General features: G+C 47.0%; 9 protein-coding genes across 9 annotated transcripts; 5 read left to right on the forward strand and 4 right to left on the reverse strand.

Moving 5' to 3' along the window:
- Positions 1-229: 229 nt before the first annotated feature.
- N7520_008889 (cysteine hydrolase family protein) lies at positions 230-1,577 on the forward strand (the record flags this gene model as incomplete). Its single annotated transcript, XM_057142823.1, has 4 exons — positions 230-336; positions 408-832; positions 883-1,014; positions 1,072-1,577. The coding sequence occupies 4 exons, from the start codon at positions 230-232 to the stop codon at positions 1,575-1,577; spliced, it is 1,170 nt and encodes a 389-aa protein (XP_056992111.1).
- A 422-nt stretch (positions 1,578-1,999) lies between these two features.
- N7520_008890 (TRAPP subunit TRS20) lies at positions 2,000-2,643 on the reverse strand (the record flags this gene model as incomplete). Its single annotated transcript, XM_057142824.1, has 2 exons — positions 2,000-2,360; positions 2,453-2,643. The coding sequence occupies 2 exons, from the start codon at positions 2,641-2,643 to the stop codon at positions 2,000-2,002; spliced, it is 552 nt and encodes a 183-aa protein (XP_056992112.1).
- Positions 2,644-3,183: 540 nt separating this feature from the next.
- On the reverse strand, positions 3,184-4,418 carry N7520_008891 (uncharacterized protein; the record flags this gene model as incomplete). Its single annotated transcript, XM_057142825.1, has 5 exons — positions 3,184-3,452; positions 3,509-3,576; positions 3,624-3,741; positions 3,796-4,177; positions 4,236-4,418. The coding sequence occupies 5 exons, from the start codon at positions 4,416-4,418 to the stop codon at positions 3,184-3,186; spliced, it is 1,020 nt and encodes a 339-aa protein (XP_056992113.1).
- A 1,887-nt stretch (positions 4,419-6,305) lies between these two features.
- N7520_008892 (cytochrome P450) lies at positions 6,306-8,043 on the forward strand (the record flags this gene model as incomplete). Its single annotated transcript, XM_057142826.1, has 5 exons — positions 6,306-6,602; positions 6,660-6,903; positions 6,953-7,071; positions 7,127-7,879; positions 7,930-8,043. 5 exons carry the CDS (start codon positions 6,306-6,308, stop codon positions 8,041-8,043), a joined length of 1,527 nt encoding a protein of 508 aa, XP_056992114.1.
- A 265-nt stretch (positions 8,044-8,308) lies between these two features.
- On the reverse strand, positions 8,309-8,968 carry N7520_008893 (uncharacterized protein; the record flags this gene model as incomplete). Its single annotated transcript, XM_057142827.1, has 2 exons — positions 8,309-8,625; positions 8,686-8,968. 2 exons carry the CDS (start codon positions 8,966-8,968, stop codon positions 8,309-8,311), a joined length of 600 nt encoding a protein of 199 aa, XP_056992115.1.
- A 997-nt stretch (positions 8,969-9,965) lies between these two features.
- N7520_008894 (splicing regulator NSRP1-like domain-containing protein) lies at positions 9,966-11,291 on the forward strand (the record flags this gene model as incomplete). The annotated part of the gene is made up of 1 exon (XM_057142828.1): positions 9,966-11,291. One exon carries the CDS (start codon positions 9,966-9,968, stop codon positions 11,289-11,291), a length of 1,326 nt encoding a protein of 441 aa, XP_056992116.1.
- A 917-nt stretch (positions 11,292-12,208) lies between these two features.
- N7520_008895 (uncharacterized protein) lies at positions 12,209-13,324 on the forward strand (the record flags this gene model as incomplete). Its single annotated transcript, XM_057142829.1, has 1 exon — positions 12,209-13,324. The coding sequence occupies one exon, from the start codon at positions 12,209-12,211 to the stop codon at positions 13,322-13,324; it is 1,116 nt and encodes a 371-aa protein (XP_056992117.1).
- Positions 13,325-13,480: 156 nt separating this feature from the next.
- On the forward strand, positions 13,481-14,752 carry N7520_008896 (WD40 repeat domain-containing protein; the record flags this gene model as incomplete). The annotated part of the gene is made up of 4 exons (XM_057142830.1): positions 13,481-13,537; positions 13,614-14,081; positions 14,288-14,564; positions 14,598-14,752. 4 exons carry the CDS (start codon positions 13,481-13,483, stop codon positions 14,750-14,752), a joined length of 957 nt encoding a protein of 318 aa, XP_056992118.1.
- Positions 14,753-15,342: 590 nt separating this feature from the next.
- Positions 15,343-18,084, reverse strand: N7520_008897 (uncharacterized protein; the record flags this gene model as incomplete). Its single annotated transcript, XM_057142831.1, has 7 exons — positions 15,343-16,424; positions 16,479-16,520; positions 16,572-16,916; positions 17,017-17,126; positions 17,180-17,300; positions 17,691-17,939; positions 18,057-18,084. 7 exons carry the CDS (start codon positions 18,082-18,084, stop codon positions 15,343-15,345), a joined length of 1,977 nt encoding a protein of 658 aa, XP_056992119.1.
- Positions 18,085-18,203: the final 119 nt, after the last annotated feature.

Below are 18,203 nucleotides of genomic sequence, written 5' to 3' on the forward strand. Positions count from 1 at the left end.
TCCCAAAGCTCCAGTCTAGAGTTGCTATGCCCACGCACGGCTTCGTTCCATCGCAAACTGATCGCCATGTTTGCTTCCACGCACCTATCTCTGAACCCCTTCTGCTCCCCAAGTTTCATCCAAGCTAAACGGCGATACCCGCCCGGCTGGGCTGTGGTATGCGACTATCGTACTGACAAATTCGCTAGACGTCGTATAGACCGTGGCGTCAATATATCCTTCGTCCATCATGGCGAGCCCATCTGATTTGAACCTGGATGCTCCGAGTGACCTCCAGGACATTCCTGAGCTGGCTATGCAATTGATTCCCCCACCGGAAGGGACATATCCTGATAAGTCAGTCTTCGAATTGCCTCCCTGCGTGGCATCGTCGTCGCATTCTGACATCTGTCTTCGCGCCATTATAGAAATACCCTGCTCGCCGCTGTCCAAGAACATGCTAAGGCCCATGGATATAATGTGGTTGTCAAATCGTCCAGTACCCCCACGGAGAAGAAACCAGGTCGCACTGCGAAGGTGTGGTTGCGCTGTGATCGTGGTGGACATTATCGACCACGGAACGGTCTCACTGAGGAGACGCGCAAGCGCCGGCGCACATCACGGCTGATGGACTGTCCCTTCATGCTAGTTGCGGCTGGGTCTCCTGGGATCTGGTCTCTGACGGTCCTTAATGCAACTCATAACCATGGGCCTGTCATTGAGAAGCATCGCCCGATCCCTCAACACAAGGTCCGCAAGGGCCAGCTGCCAGCTATCCCATATGACTGGCCACATGATGCATCTTTTACACCATATACCACCGCACTCGTTATCATTGATATGCAAAAGGATTGTATGTATACTGACATTCACTTTTATGAGATGTGAACTAATCCGCCTTAGTTTGCGCTACCAATGGATATATGGAATTCCAGGGATACGATATATCTGAAGCACAGGCGCTGATCCCAAAAATCCAGAGGCTATTGATGGCATTCCGCACCGCAGGCTTCCCAGTATACCACACACGTGAAGGTAGTTCCAACTCCAATCAAGCCGGTGTCAGAACCAATTGACTCATTCATCACATAGGTCATCGACCAGACTTATCAACTCTTTCTAGCCGGGAGGCGCACCGTTCCCGCAACAATGCCTCTGGCCTCGGCATTGGCGCCACTGGACCGCTGGGCCGTCTGCTCATCCGTGGGGAAGAGGGCTGGAACATCGTGGACGAGTTGACCCCATACGCAGACGAGCCAGTCATTGATAAGCCAGGACGGGGCGCATTTGCTCACACTGACTTCGAGCTTCTCCTTCGTAATAAAGGCATTAAAAACCTCGTCATTGCGGGTGTCACCACAGATGTTTGTGTATCTTCGACCATGCGTGAAGCTAACGACCGCGGATTCGACTGCGTGGTTCTCCATGATGGAACCTGTGCCGCTGACCCAACACTTCATGCTAGCACAATCGACTCCGTCAAGATGGAGGGCGGCATCTTTGGAGCCGTCGCCAAGATCGAGGACGTGGTGCATGCAGTCGAAAACTTCAAGTCCATCACCATGAAGAAGCTGGCTCCCCAGATGATGCCAGTTTGATCAGCCGAATTTATTTATTTAGCGGATCAATATTTCGCGACTAGGCGGATTTGGCGTTCTAGGACTCCTTGGATTTCTTTTTTTTGGCACAAGGGAGCGCATTGCAGCCTGACTTACAGGTTTTCTTATCGAACTTAGCGAGCTCGGGGCTTTTCATTTCATTTGCTAGGTGAAGACACGACCACCTTTTGACTTTCGGTCCAAAAATCGGATATAGCATAGTATGCATTTGAGGCCCAATCAAGGCTCTCATTCGGGTATCATACAATTTGCACTTGGCCTAGTACATAACACGTTGGAGAACATCTCCAGCTCACCTCGCTAATACCAGTCGCAACGAAAAAAAAATCTAAACCAAATGCAAACCCAAACGCCACGCTCAAAGTCAGGATAAATTCCTCCTTAAGTCAACGAAGCCAGCTTTACAGCCACTTCTTCCCCGCAGCCGTAACCTTGGTCCGAAAGACGGGACTCCGAATCTCCATCCCCTGCTTATAGAACGGGCTCATAGCAGTTTTCACGTAACTCTCATAAATCTCATTCATAAACTGACGCACAGCCTCCTCCGTCTGCGGCGAGGTCGGATTCGCAGCAATAGAGCTCGACGAAGCACGAGTAGTAGACCCAGACGCGCCCAGAAGCGAAGACGCACCCAGGCTTCCCGAGTTACTGGAGGGGAGTTGTGGAGGTTGGTGGAGAAGGAGGAAACGCGCTCCGCTGGGGGTCAGGAAGGCGGAGATATAGGCAGCGGCTGGGGGGTAGGTATCGATATGTTTGAGATACCTTTTTGTCAATGAGTTAGTTTTGTTGGGAACAAGATTGGCTAGAGGGGGCAAGGGTTGTGGATAAGGAATGTGAGGCCTGGGAGTAGTTACATTCCACCATTTGTCCATTGTGTTTCTTCGACGATATCCAGACTTGAGTGAATGATGAATTGGTTCATGTACTGGGCGGTGTCGGGGAAGCGGAAGCGGGCAATGCCATCACCGCCACTTTTGGAGGTGCCGAAGGCGATGTTGAATATCGGGGTATCGGTTGGTGAGAGGATAGTGAAGTAGTATGACATCTTGGCGGGGCTGGTGTGCGGAGGTATGAAATGGGGAGTTGGAGAGTTGGGGGGAACATGCTTTCCGTGGACACGTGATTTACTGTGGACGTATAGAGCCACTCGCTATGTTGACAATATATATTTTGATTTTAGGCAACTAGGCAGAGACGCATTTATTCACTAATAAATAGGAGACTATGTTTGTTGTGCGATGAATTTTTTCGTGCCTGTACGAAGTACTGATGTGGATGTGCCGGGTCTCATCAAGTCTCATACGCTGGAATAGAATGCGTATTTCTGGGAGATTCAAACCGAAAGTTATTTTCACATTATACATTAAATCAAACTATCTACCTAGGTAACAAGGAGCTTGTTCACTGTAAACGTTGGTTCTTGAATCCAACTCCATTTACAATGATCGGATAGTATAGAGGGGAGAAAGTACAGCTGGTGGTTCAGCAGACGCCAGTAGAATCGTCCAAGAATTGAACAAGAAAGAAAAAGAGAAATAAATCTCTGTTTCACCGCAAGGTAATCGACCACTTGGCGAAGTACAAATCAACGTGCCTCCTCCCCACTGTGAGCCCTCTCCTCCCCGCTGTGAGCTCTCTCCTCGCTTGTGTGGCTAGTGTGGCGCTCAACAGTCACCTCCTGTGTGGTCTCGATACCGGACTTGGTGCTGAGGGGGTAAGTACCCTCAATTTCTTCACTGGCCTGGTAGCTGGAGCGGATGCGCACGATGAGGATGCGGAGTGCAGGGATTGAGGCGGCGAAGATGGTGAGACCGGTTTCGGCGGAGGCCCAGATGAGGATGCTGGAGCAGAAGTCTGAAGGATTTTTTTGGTTAGAAGAGATGTGTTGGCAATAAGCGAGTTAGTCTTACAGGTGAAATCCTGAACCTGGGCAAGGTTGACGAGTTTCGAGGTCTTGATGAATGCTGTGATGGCGGCACTGATGGCTGTGAGATAGGTTTTCCTTATTGGTGACGATGGACTTACAAGACACCCATGCTCATGGCGAGAGCAATACCAATCTTCTCACGCCTGTTCATTTCGAGTTTCCAGAGGATAAGCCAAGGCAGGAGAGCAAGAATGAAGTCCATGCATCCGGAGTAGGCTATATTTCTCGGGTTAGTACTTGTTGAGCCTGGAAATTTGAAAGCCTACTTACCTCCAGCAACAAGAGCAATGTTCTCAAACACGCTAGTTGGCCAGCATTTAGCTGTAGCCATGAGGGCGGTATTCCACAAGGCAGCAGCTGGTTTGCACTGAGCCATATAACAGATGGCACAGAGAATCATGACAGTGTTCATGGTGATGATGATAAACCACAGAAGAGCCTTCATCCACGTCTTGGTCACAATGCGCAGGAGGGTAAAGGCGAACGACGTCTTGCTCCAAACACAACCCAGAATAACAATCGTGAGGCCGATGTAGATCATTTTGAGAGCCCCTGGAATGTTTTGAGTTTCTTCAATTGTAGCTACGTGTTTGCCAATGACTCCCATATTCACAGCCCTCGTGATAAGAATGGTATAGATGAGGAGTAATGACTACTCTCGACGTTAGCCACCTGCAGTAATGCAACCTGGGATCGAAGTTTAGACAAACCCATGCTAGGAGGATGATCATGTCATCCACACCAAAACCTCTGCGGCTCAGAACAGTCTTACACCAGATCCGCAGAGCGACTACCAGACCGGGAAAGATGACCAAGAGCCAGCAGACTCCCAGAATGGTTGGACCTTGGTCCTGGGCGGCCAGGGCAGCCAGGGTAGCAGAGTCCATAGCCATGATTGCTGCTAGTCCAGAATTCAAGCCGCTTGTGTGTATAGTGGGGATAAAACGAGTGTGAATGAAGGAATGGATACGGCCAAGTTAATGGGTGTAAAGTATGTTAATAAGTGTTAGAGAGGAGATATAGGGGGCTCAAATCATTTCAAATTAATCTATTCTAGTAAAAGAGATAAAACAGCCAATTCTCCTGAATATGATAAGTCGACTGGAACGCATAAGTGATATGTTTATCAACTCCCGCTGCCGCGCGGGGAGGACCACCTTGCGTCCGAATATAATAAATGATATGCTGGTGCGGACTGAGCGATAGACATTGTTAGTCGGTTAGAATACCATTGGCAAATCAAAATTGAATGTTCCAAATTTTGACTGGCCGATCATTATGACAGGGATAAGTATATTCGACAGATCTTTCGCAGATGCCGCGGTGCAGAAGATCTACAGCAACAGGGTTCCATCAGTGGCGATGTTCAAAACAAAGAAATTATATGGAAATTATATGTTTACTCTGCATAAGATTGCGGGGAATTCATCCGGGACTTTACTCCAAACATGGAGACATTTATAATTGGTGCATGGCTTGTGTTCTGCAGACGCGAGTTTCCAGTATAGGGCTAGGGCTGCGAACTAACGGGTTTGCCCACAAATTCTGCGACACTTGCATACATATTATTGAGTTTTGAACGAAAATTGAGGATTGGTAGTTTCCATACTGGTATGGAAACGATTTCCTGGCTAAGCTGAGCCTGTGGCCCCTGCGTTGTTCTACTGCTTACGGGATCGAGCTCCTCTCCCCACCATATGTAGAGCTTTGACTTACTGTATCCCACCCCGGATTGACCTTGGAATTAAACCGTTAAATTAAAGTAGATAGAAGAACGCAAACTTTTGAGAACGTTGTGATTTCTATATATTTTCCTTGATACATCCCACATCCCAACAAAAGATGGGACAGGCCCCTCTTTCCTTCTCCCCTTCTCCACTCATGGCTGAACTCAAAAAAGCCGCTTATGTATGCCGGAGTTCGACCAAATGTGATCTGTCAATTAGATCGTGATCGAAAGAAACACGGATTGGATTTCACTGAGCATGAGGGAATATTTATCAACTGAGGCCTCAATTTAATATCGAGACATGCCGTTGACAGTCGAGAAGCTTAAAAAATGATCTTCATGAAAGGTGACATCTCAGTGCGAATGATATCTTCATACTATGGACTTAAAGATTTACAAAGTTTGAATTATCGATATGATACGTTGAACATCTCAGCAGAGCTCGGAATTCGTGGATTGCTTATAACCTTTGAACATGAAAGTATCTTTCATACGGTCGGACCACAGAATAGGTACATTCAAGAACTACCATTCTCACAGATTCTCACCAATTGAGCCTAGAATCATCGGTGCCGAACAGCGCATTATCACAATTCCCTTGTTTAACACGACAGTCACGAGAAAAAGAAAAAAAGAACCAATGACTGTTATCAGTCTTCACACCAAACTATACACGAACTTGGTGTCAGACTAGCGCCGGTCCGCAGAGTTCTAGGTCTCCTCACTAGCTGGATAGAGTGCCTGAATATCCCCGGCCACTGAGAGTTCATCCTCACCCTCCAAAATCTTGGATATCTGCTGATCTCCGTTCTTCCCGATACACAAGTACCTCAGAGTGAACTTTCCTTCAGTCCGTGCGAATGAATTCCCGTAGACATGCGCTCAGAACCCCTCTTCTCTGTGGGGCTGAGGAGACAGAGGCAGACCAGTGGAATGGCTCTGACCTGTGGTCATTTTACTTATGTTGAGGGGAAGGACTCGATTTTTCATTCAAATCAGAAACCCCTCTTTTGCTAACATTGTCGGAGCTGTTGGAATTCAACAAAACATCATGATCTCGCCAGTGGATATTGTAACGAATCTAGCCCTTTCAGTGGCGATTCTGTTCGTCTCTCGCTTCCTTTGGAACTATATTCGCTCCCCGTTGAAGTCCTTCCCGGGCCCTGCTAGTGCCAGTTTCACTAATATCTGGCGACTGCAAGATGTCTTCAAGGGACGCTGTGATATCACGCATAATGAGCTGCACCGCAAGTACGGACCTGCTGTGAGAATGGGTCCGAATGTTCTGAGTCTCTCTGATCCGGGCTTGATCAGCCAAGTTTACAACACCAAGAATCCATGGATGAAGGTGAGTCAAAGCTTGTGTACACCATGGAGGCAGTGCAATTTCTGATCTGGCATATAGAGTGACATGTATAACGCCAATGATGTCGTCGTTGGGGGAGTTCGTTTGAAGAATCTCTTCTCGAACCAAGATGAAAAGTGGCACTCGGTATACATCCGTCCGATTAAGAATCTGTACTCTATGAGTCGGGTTCAAGAAGTCGAGCAGAATGTGGACATCACGATCAATTTGCTGCTTGATAAGCTCCGTGCCAATTTCGTTCGTACTGGCAAGCCCTGTGAAATGACCGAATGGATCAACTACTGTGAGTGTTTTACCCATTAACCATAGCCATCGACTAATAGACATGATAGTTGCTTGGGATTGTATGAGCCAGGCCACCTTCTCTCAAGATCTCGGAATCCTCGAAGCAGGCAGTGATCACCAAGGATTCGTGGGAAGATCAAACAAAACCCTCGACTACTTCGCTTCAGTATGCTCTTAAGTTCCACGTTGAATTGGAAGCAATAATACTTACCCATTACCAGATCTGCCAAATCCCCCTACTAGACATGGTCTTCGACAAAAACCCAATCATGCGTATCGGACCCCCCGGCTTCGCCTGGGCAAACATCTTCAGCGTCGAACAGCTCCAAAAACGCTACCAACAAGGCGAAACAACCCAAAATAACGACTTCCTTTCCCGGTTCCTTGAGATCAAAAAGAAAAACCCAGAGCTAGTCGACGACAACACTGTAATCCTCTACCTCCTCTCTAACGTCCTCGCCGGTAGCGAATCAACAGGAGCATCCATGTGCGCTGTAATCTACTACGTCCTCAAGAACCCAGACGTATATAACAAGCTCCGCGCTGAGCTTCGCGGCGCGAATCTCTCCCTCCCGGCAAAGTGGAAAGATATCCAAGGACTAAAGTACCTCGAAGCCGTGATGCGGGAGGCAATGCGCATCCACCCAGGCGTTGGTCTTATGATTGAGCGTATTGTCCCGAAGGGCGGATTTAGTCTTCCTGATGGTCGATTCGTTCCTGAGGGCACGGCCGTAGGAATGAATCCGTGGGTTATTAATAAGAATGAAGAAGTCTTTGGTGAGAAGACTGATAAGTTCATTCCGGAGCGTTGGCTTCAGCGTCCCGAGGAGACGGATGAGGCTTTCCAGACGCGTTTCTCAAAGATGAAGGCATCTGACTTTGGGTTTGGGGCTGGGTCGCGTGCTTGTTATGGGAGGTACTTATCGCAGTTTGAGAATTATAAGCTCATTGCGACGCTTTTTAGCTCCTTTGATGTGAGTTGTTGCATTATCTTTGTATGGGATTTGGCTAATTATTTGTTTAGATGGAGTTGCCGAGTCCGGATCATGAGTGGCAGATTATTAACTCGTGGTTTGTGAGACAGAAGGATATTCCTGTTCGGCTGACGGAGCGGACGGATAAGATGGTATCTGTTTGAATGTTGGATGTGATGAATGTATGTGTTACGTTTGGGTAGTATTCTAAGCTGGGATCGTCGGTTTATTGGAACCTTGGAAAGGTTTGATTCTGGATATGGAGTACTTTAGAACCTCTGGGGAATGGGTTAGGATTATGAATACAAAGAACATCATCGCAAATCACATGTTATTAAGCTAGGCATAGCTATATACAATCGTGCTCATTAAACGTTCCTAAGAACCACGCAAATCATCACACATTAATCCATCAAGTCCTTGCAAGTCCTATAAAAACTTGCGCTCAACCTCAACCTTGACACAGCTGGGATTTTGGGGCTTTTGTGAACCATTGCCCATCACCCAGGCCAAGGTCTTGTATGTGTATGCAGCGTAGTTTGTCTCACACACATACCAGTTCTTCAGCACCTTGACCGTGTCATCAGTGGGAGGAGTAACAGCGTCATTAAGGTAGCTGTAGATGCCCATGATGTTATCCTTGTTGAAGAAGACCTCTTGCTCGTCATAGCTAGGTTGGAACATGGGCATGGCCACATTGGTGGATGGGTCGGTGTAGAAGCTCATAGGCTCAGACTCGACAAGATCTGTGGTATGTTAGATGGATTTGCATATAGCAGTAGATATGGATATTCAGATGGACGTACCACCGTTGTATGGCAGGTTCCAGATAAGAACTCCGGGAAGGCCATTGCCCTTGATGGGCGCTTCTTCTCCCTTGGTGTAATTCAGATAGAAGTGACCGCCGGAACTGCCGGCCAGACAAAGTGATTCAATGGCCGCGCCAGAGTGGCAGGCGGCAAGTTGTTCGCCATTCAATGCCTTCTTAGCTGCCTGAGTGATGACCAGGTGGAAGGGTTTGGACTGGATCTCCTGGGCAGTGGCAGCTCCGAGGAGTAGCAGGGAAGAAAGAATAGCAATAGTCTTCATTTTAGATCGGAGTGGCTTGTGTGTTATTTAATTTAGTGTGGGGTATTGATGATCACTGGAAACAATAACAAGCTTGGGAGTGGAATTGTAGTGAACCGATGTCGTATTTATACTCCAGCAGTTTCATTGTCAGACCCGGATTCCCGGCTACAATGTCCTGCATAGCAGGACCCTGGATGACTAGCGCAAACTAAAAGTTTCTGGTAATTGCAACTAAATGAGACATTTGTGCCTTAGTGCAGTTTAACACTATCAAAATTTGGGCAGATCGTCGGCTTAGCTTACTCGCTAGTTCCGCCGAAGAAACAATTACATCAGTGATCACTACGAACCGTGGAGCTGATTTCGTTCAAAAATAGACGCATGGTAAAGTGGCAATGCAAATGAGATTAGAAATGTTAGGTAAAGAATGCCGAGTAACAGTGAGAGCGACGCCACAGTGGAGTGCCCTACGGTGACTCCGGGGGATGCAGAATGAGAGAAAGAAGAAAGAATGTCAGGCGAGAGCCGAACATCCACGTGAGAGGGCACGGACCTATAAGCAAAGCTGAGCAAAGTTCGCATTCGATTTTCATTAACTGTAATGGTCCAAGATGTCTTGGAATTCTTGAATTTATTGGAATCGATACCCAAATTTTGGCCTCGCGAAGGTAGATTCTATGTCTATTTTTGGGTGTACGCATGCTCAGACACACAAAGCAGAATACTACAGAGGGGTGGATGGACGCACTATGCTTACACGTAACAACATAACATATGGATAATCCAAAAGACAAAGAAAGCTATGTTAATTCCCCTAGTTCGGCAAAAGTGCTAGTAGAGAAAACATTGGTTGCTGGACAAGGATTTTGGCCTTCATACATTATTACATAATGATTCTTATCTCTTATCGCAACTTCCGCTCTTGTGCACGTCACCCATTTTGAGCTGTACGCGACCAAATTTACTTTATATCTTGCTCTGTGACGCCTCCAGGCTGGCCCAATCACAGATAAAAATGGCGCCACAATTCTCTACCGGACTGAATATGCCGAACAAGAAGCCAGGTCCGAAACCAGGAAATCCTCTTGGACAAAAACGCAAGAACATTTTCGATGACGACTCCGACGACGAGGGCAAACAGAATGACAATGGCGAAGTCGAATTATCCACCCTCGGTGACTTAGACGCCCCAGCTCCAGCCCCCAAGCCATCAAAAGCAGGACCACCGCTCAAACGAAAGATGCAACTGGGCGCTGGGAAACCGAGTTCCAAACCGTTGAACAAGAACTCTATTTTCGCCAATGACGAGGAGGAGGATGAACAGAAGGATAAAGAGCGTCAGAGTGGAGTGCAGTTCGGATTAAATCAATCCAAAAATACAGATGCCCCGAAGGACTTCACCAACCTCTCTGCGCTACATAGCAGCAGAAAACACGCCAAAGAGGCTGAAGAACTGGACCCGTCAATTTACTCCTACGATGCTGTTTATGATAGTTTACACGCCAAACCTGATAAGTCGGCAACTACGAACAAAAGCGATGTGCCACAATATATGGAGAACTTGCTACGCAGCGCCGAAATTCGCAAACGAGATCAGCTCAGAGCCCGCGATCGACAATTGGCACGGGAACGAGAAGCGGAGGGCGACGAGTTTGCAGACAAACAAAGCTTCGTGACGAGCGCCTACAAGGCTCAGCAGATCGAGATGCGAAAGATAGAAGAAGAGGAAGCTCAGCGGGAGAAAGAAGAGGAAGAGCGACGGAAGAAGAATGGCGGCTCTGGAATGGTTGGCTTCTACCGCGACGTGTTATCACGGGATGAGGCCAAGCACAACGAGGTTGTCAAAGCTGCAGAAGAAGCAGCCCGACGGGTCAAAGATGGCGAGGTCCTGGAAGACACTGCAGAGTCAACAGAAAAGTCAGAAGCTCAAAAGGCAGCCGATCTCAATGCTCATGGTGCTCGTATTACGGTCAACGACGAGGGTCAAGTCGTCGACAAGCGCCAACTGCTATCTGCTGGGTTGAACGTGGCACCAAAGCCAAAGTCAGAACCTGCTGCCAAGCCAACCTCTCGCGGGCCGGTGGGACGAACTGGACCTCCCGCAGGCTACCAGGCAGGTCGTGGCGCCCAGCGTGCCCGCCAGACCGAGATGGTCGCACAGCAGTTGGAGGAACGGGCTCGACAGGAAGAGGAAGCGGAGGCGGCGAGACAAAAGGAAATTGCAGAGAAGAACCGCAGTCGCAAGACGGAAGGGGATGTGTCCAGTGCCAAAGAGCGGTATCTGGCTCGGAAAAGAGAGCGGGAGGAGGCTGCTGCGAAAGAAAAGACCAAGGCCAAATGAGAGTCATCTCTGTATATCTACATTTTGGGCGTCTAGGAGGGTTTTGGGTTTGTATATTGCGGCGTTGCAGATTGGCTTGTAATTGTACCTTTACTGTATTTATGACGGTACACAAGTTCCGAAAACATAGAACATCCTAATCGTAGTCCAGATTATTGTTCCATACATGTGCTCTATGTATCATTTGCCTTTCCTACTGTGGATTGACGCGAAAGTATGGCTTTAACTGCTAATGAAGATTTCACGCTGTCGTCGTGCTTCAATCTAATCTGGAATCCAGTGCGGACCACGTAATGATTATTGGGGGCCATCCTAACTGTGGCTGTCATAGGGCACTAATCACCTGATGGCGGGCTGAACGGCCACGCAGTAGTCTGACTCCCAGACCTGACTATTCTCTCCATAATCCGTTACCCCAGAACACTATTGTCTCGTCGACCTCCTTATTGTGGCCTTGAGGTCAACAAAGAGCACATATCTAGATGGATGAAACGGACCGGCCACCAAGAAAGCGCCAGCGCCACAAATCAACATCACCCGAGGGCAATCCTGTGGACCATAGAGCTACTTCATTCTTTGGTGGCGTCAACTCGGGAATTCAAACCGGCCAAAACAATGGCAATATCACTACGAACTTCTATTCTCAAGCCGGTAAGTTAAGGATCCCTAACCAGTGAATATACTCCGTACTCATCCTATTCCTAGATAATTCCGAAGTAACAGAAAATCAAAAATATACTCAGGCCTTACACACGACTAATCCTCGTCTTGATAAAGATCGAATCGAGCCAGCCAAGGGTGGACTGTTAGAAGATGCATACAGATGGGTCCTTGAAAATGCAGATTTCAAACGATGGTGCCATGAGAATGAAAGCCAACTTCTTTGGATCAAAGGTGATCCTGGGAAGGGCAAAACCATGCTCCTGTGTGGAATCATCAACGAACTTAATAAATCTTCCCCAGCTTCAGACACCACGGTTGTTTTCTTCTTCTGCCAGGCAACAGACGCTCGGATAAATCATTCTACTGCTGTTCTCAGAGGCTTGATATTCATGTTGATTGATCAGCACCCGGAATTTATTTCCCACGTGCGACGCGAGTACGATAAGGCAGGAGAGAAGATCTTTCAGGATGCAAATGCTTGGCAGGTACTGCTTGGCATCCTGACAAGTATCTTCCAGGACCCATTGTTACAGAAGACCTACCTGATAATTGACGCCCTTAATGAATGCACAACAGGTCTGAGCCAGCTTCTTGATCTCGTTGTCGCAAAATCATCTTCATACTCACATGTCAAATGGCTCATCTCGAGTCGCAACTGGCCTTCGATTGAACAAAGTCTTGAGACAGCAACTCGAAAAGAAAAGCTTTGGCTTGAACTCAACGAAGCTTCTGTCTCTGAAGCCGTCGCTTCGTTTATCCACTCTAAGATTCAGATCTTAGCAAGAAAAAAGAAATATACTGATGAGATCCGAGATGTTGTTTCCCAGCATCTGATAGCAAACGCACACGGTACCTTCCTCTGGGTGGCCCTAGTCTGCGATGAACTTGCCAAGATAGAAGTCTCTAGATGGGCTGCTCGGACGAAGTTGAAAGAATTCCCTGCTGGCCTTGATCAGCTCTATCGGAGGATGTTAGATCAGATCAACTCGACTGAGGATGCCGAACTCTGCAAGTCTATCCTTGGAATTAGCACAACAGTCTGTCGCCCCATTACCTTGGAAGAGCTAGGTTCTTTCATCGACTTCCCGAAAGACTTTGAGCTTTCAGACCTTGAAGAAATCATAGGACTTTGTGGCTCCTTCCTCACGCTTAGGGGATCGACAATCTCCCTAGTCCATCAATCTGCAAATGACTTTCTTCATCGACAAGCTGCCCAGGAGATATTCCCGCGTGGAGAGGGAATTGTGCATTTTGATATTTTCTCGAAGTCATTGGCTGCTATGAGGAGAACACTTCGACGTGACATCTATGATCTCGTACATCTTGGATATCCTGTTGACCGAGTCCACCAGCCAGCCCCATTCCATTAGCTGCAGTACGCTATGCATGTGTATATTGGACCAGTCATCTTCAGTTTTCCTGTAATCAGACCTAGGCAGATGTAATCGATGACTTTCGGGAAGACGGCCCAGTCGGTAAGTTCTTTCGCCTGAACTATCTCAATTGGCTCGAGGCCATGGAGCCTCATGAGAGCACTCTCGAAGGGGATAGAAATAATTCTACAACTCAAGAGCTTGATTAAGGTATGTGCATACATTCATAGAAACGAACGAGCATTGAAATAATATCCAGCTTGCTAAACAGATCGTCCTTGGACAGTCAGAGACAGAGTATGTCAATCTTATCGATCGAGTACATGATGCCTCTGGATTTGCTCTATATCACCAAGCAGCAATCAAGAGTTTTCCGCTTCAAGTATATGCATCTGCATTGGTTTTCAGCCCGGCGAAGAGCATCACAAGGATTCAGTACCAAGCACAGGAGCCTGTTTGGATAGTAAATCATCAAGACATAGGAGATGAGTGGAGTCCATGCTTGCAGACCCTCGAGGGACACTCAAATTCTGTTAAATCGGTCTATTTCTCTCATGATTCTAGTTTCATAGCCTCAGCTTCAAGCGATCGTACCGTCAAGATATGGGATACAAGCAGTGGCCAGTGTCTCACTACTTTGAATGGGCTTAACGAAGCTATCGTTTCTCTTTGTTTATCCCATGATTCGAAAATTCTAGCCTCGGCTTCAGCTGATTCTACTATCAGGATTTGGAATAGGAGTAGTGAGAAATGCGTTATGACACTCAGAAGTTATAATGGCTTATCTAAAACCATCACCTTCTTCCAATCTTCCAAATTCCTCGCTTCGGGCTTGAATAATGGGGCTATCGAGATTTGGCGAGCTATTTTTCCCGCGATTCCAGACTTCTAGCCGCAGTTGGAACATTTCTCCCGTTTTACATTTTTATATGGGAAACCCATAGCGGAAAGTGTATTCAGAGGATAAAGAGCGCAGATGGAAGAGCAATCTCTCTGGTTTTCTCCTATGATCTCAAATTTATCAAAGCACGTTCAACCCATAATACCACGCGATTGTGGGACGTCAACAGCGGGCAATGCATGCAGACTTTCAAGGCACGGGGCAGAGACTTGGTAGAATTTTTCAATCCATCTCTCAAGCTATTTGATGGCTCTTTTCATTTACCTTCATTCTTTGTTGATGGACCAAATTGGCAGACGTATGACGCTTGGTCTCGGTCTGAGGGCTATGGCATCAGTGAAGATTTGAGGTACATCTCCTGAAACTCAGAATGCCTGCTATGGTTGCCACCAGAGTATCGACCGCATTCCATGTTCCGGCCTGTTGTCTCTGATTCCAAAATTTGTATCAGTTGCTCTTCAGGAAGAGTGATTTTTTTCACTTTTGACTCCGCTGCGTTATTAGATGCCCTTGCTGCTACATAATATGGCAATTAATCTTATTATTTACCTAATCAAGTCCCAATGATATCATTTGAGTTTAGCTTCTTATAAGCTTGATCCTAGTGTAGTCTCACCCACGGCTGTGGCGGTAATTGGTGCTATTAATTTATGTAAAATCTAAAACATTTCAAATGCATGAATTCTATCTTTAATCATCTCGCCTACTATGCTCAATGTCAAATTGTTCCACTGGTAATGTGATAGAGCGATCGAGTTTGTAAGGCAGTCCTCGATGGCGGCCCCGAATCATCATGAAACAGATTATCAGCTTGCTGAATGTATTGAATTGAGCGCTCAATGATGTATTGACGTTCGGATATCCTAAGCTGAGACCAACGTTGGCACTGCAAAGATATTAGCCTGAGTAACAAATCAGAACACCGCGGAAAGAACTTACTAGGCCGACACAACTTCGAACAAAATGGAGAAAACAGAAAATGCCTTTAAACTTATTAGCAGATCCACCAAGATCAGATAGAAGGTACTGACCGGAATGTTATTGTTGGCAATCTTTCCAGACTCGGCAATGCAAATGCAAAATACCCCAAGAAAGATGTACCAAAGGTCGAAACTCAACTGGTTCTGTATATGATGTATAATATATGATCGCCGTTGTCTTCGTTTGTATCAAGGTCGTCAGCGTAGATGCCAAGGGCTTTCTCTTCGTAGACGTTTGATGCCCTGACGCTAATAGCAATCGGAAAGGCGGAAATGTACATCATGACGACCAGGCTGAACTTCACAGCAGGATTTACGTCAGCCAAATTGAAGATGGCCATTCCTGTGTGACGCGAATTCGCAGCTTGAAAAATGGCAGCAAGGACTCGAGGTCCACCAGCAAGACTGTTCACTGATTGGTTATACAAATCCAGAACTAGGATCAACAATGTATCGATGAAGTTCAAGACGAACAAAATGCCGAACAAAATCCACGTCGGGCGACTTGGGAAAAGCAGTGGATAGCATCTGCGTGGATGATCGAGGAGAAAGTTCAGCGTTTCTTTCGTGGAGGAGTTGTCTGGAGAGATTTTGAACATGATCCAGATCACAAGTCGGAGGAGGCATGGGTAGCAAGTATTCCCGGCAAAAGCGAGAAAGCTTAGCACGATCAGCGGAAATGTGGCATCTTGAAAAGACACCATAGAGTCCGGCGTCAAAGTGTAGCCTAGATTAGAAATTGTGCTTTGTGCGGTATAGAATCCCCACCAGGTATTGCCTTGACCACATTCAGCGAGATAGTCGCGATACTTTGGATTGGCGTGCCAAATCCAACCGACCAGACAGATTGCACCGAAGAGATGAAGACCAACGAAGTATCCCGTCACGATTTTCAGCAGCAGCTTCAGAGCTCGATATTCAATGCCTCCAAGCCTCTCTCGATCTTCCGTAGTAAGATTGCCAAAGTTGGAGTTTCGACCCAGCGTTGCGTGAGACGAGAGTTGTGGCAAGGAAAGTGGCTTGAGGGCTGGTCTTTCACGTGAGGTGGCATGACCGCGACTTGTAGAACCGCCTATAACGAACATCATAGATGCAACGGTCGCAACCTTCTCGAGAGGCCGAGTGGAGGAAGGTAGAGTGGTCGATATTCTTCGGCGGATGGACCTGGAACCGAGGCCGGGGTCGTCATCGCGTGTGGATATTGCTTTTATAGAGTCTAAACGGTCAGGTTATACGTATAAACTCGGTTCAAGCAAAGAATTATACGTACCACCATCATTCACTGGGTCGTCAACCTCAACGATAGCGCTTCCTGTGACTCTTGTCAGTGTCAAATTTATTAACACCTTCATGGTGGCTTTACCTCTGTCACGTTTCCAGGGAGGAGGGATATACAGGGCTTTGGATGAACCTTGTTCTCCTCGTGGATCCGCCGCAAAACGAATAGTTTGCTCAAAGTTAGAACTTGATGTTGTTGCTGTTGTCGGTTCCTCGTTCGAATTGTCTTCAGCTTGGATGGTATCGGGCGAAATTTCATCGTCTTTATAAGTCGGGGATCGGTCATAATCTTCCTTGATAACATTTCCTTTGCTTTCTTTTATATCATTATCTAAAACGGCGTCATCTGTGTCATCGGACCGATCATTTGATTTGAAGTCATGCTCTGCAGAGGCTTCTCTGCTGGGCCTCGGCCTCAGGAGATGGGGTGCTGGAACCCAAGGAGAATCTTATCAGAACAACATTCTTGAAGTACATGTCACGCATAGCTTGAGAGCCACTCACCATGTTCTATGAAATATTTCTCGAACATCTCAGGCGCACGACAACCACGAGAATGTTGATAAAGCCCAGGTTACCCAAGATCGGAATCAAATAAATATAGACTTGCTGATAGGTCTTCAGCTCATTGATATTGACCCTATGTGACCGTGAGCCCTATTCTCAGTCTTATCTGGAGCTAGTGGAACCGACGTGTTCAACCCTGATTCCGTAGACGAGCTTGCGCCAAAGAAGTAGGCATCGATCGCTCGAAGATTTCCATAAGGATAGATGATGAACAGACTTGCAATTCCCAGTAGAAGAATCCAGGCGTCTGTGGCTTGTTAGCTAGGACTTCTTCTAGAATAGAGTAACCCACAATGTAAAGTAAGAAAGTTCACCGGTGGCTTCCACATAGCGACCAAATAGGATAGAGCACCTGCAACAGCAAGGGGGCTGTCGCGGCTCAAAAATTCCAGAGAGCGTGGGTGGTTCAAACAAATGTCTCATTCCAACCCCATGCTTTGGTAATATAAGCTCCCGGTATGCGGGATTAATCTCAGCGAATCGCATGTTGAACTCAATTCCCGCTCACGGTAAGACCCACCTTTTCGCCACAACTTAACATGGATTTATATACATACGCCACGATAGTTGAATCAAATCAATATAATTACTTCCGCCTTTGGAGTCTTCGAATTCCCATCCCTGAATGACAGATCACTCTCATCCTTGTCTTCGCTCTCCTTCATTTCATTGCCTTGTTCTTCCCCCATTTCATCATCTTTCCCCTCCTCCATCTCTTTCTCTATCCCATCGTCTCCCTCCTCAGCTAATGAGATAGCCGCACTCTTCCGAGTGGCCGACAATGTCTCATCCCCGACAAACCGAGTGTATTGTAACTTTTGTGACAGTTGCTCTCCAATTTTGGTTTCTCCCACTTGTGAATTTACCGGCAATGCTTCCTCATGGGCTTCAAATCAGTGGTCAGCTGATCACAGGCGTCGTTCTTCCAACCACGTATGATCTCCACCAACTTCACCCGTCTCATGGGCTCAACTTGCTTTTGTACTATTCGGGAACTACACACGATCCCGGTACTTGCGAAACCAGGCCATGATTAACTGATCGATCAAATGTGGGTTCTCTTTGTTGTTATTTTTTTCCAGGTGGGGATGGATGCACCTGTCTACCAAGGCCGTCTTGCACTGTAGGCAGAACTTCAATTGGAATTTGG

The sequence above is a fragment of the Penicillium odoratum genome (assembly GCF_028828045.1).
Source record: "Penicillium odoratum strain IBT 22623 chromosome Unknown utg000006l_segment0_segment0, whole genome shotgun sequence".
Lineage (NCBI taxonomy): Eukaryota > Fungi > Ascomycota > Eurotiomycetes > Eurotiales > Aspergillaceae > Penicillium > Penicillium odoratum.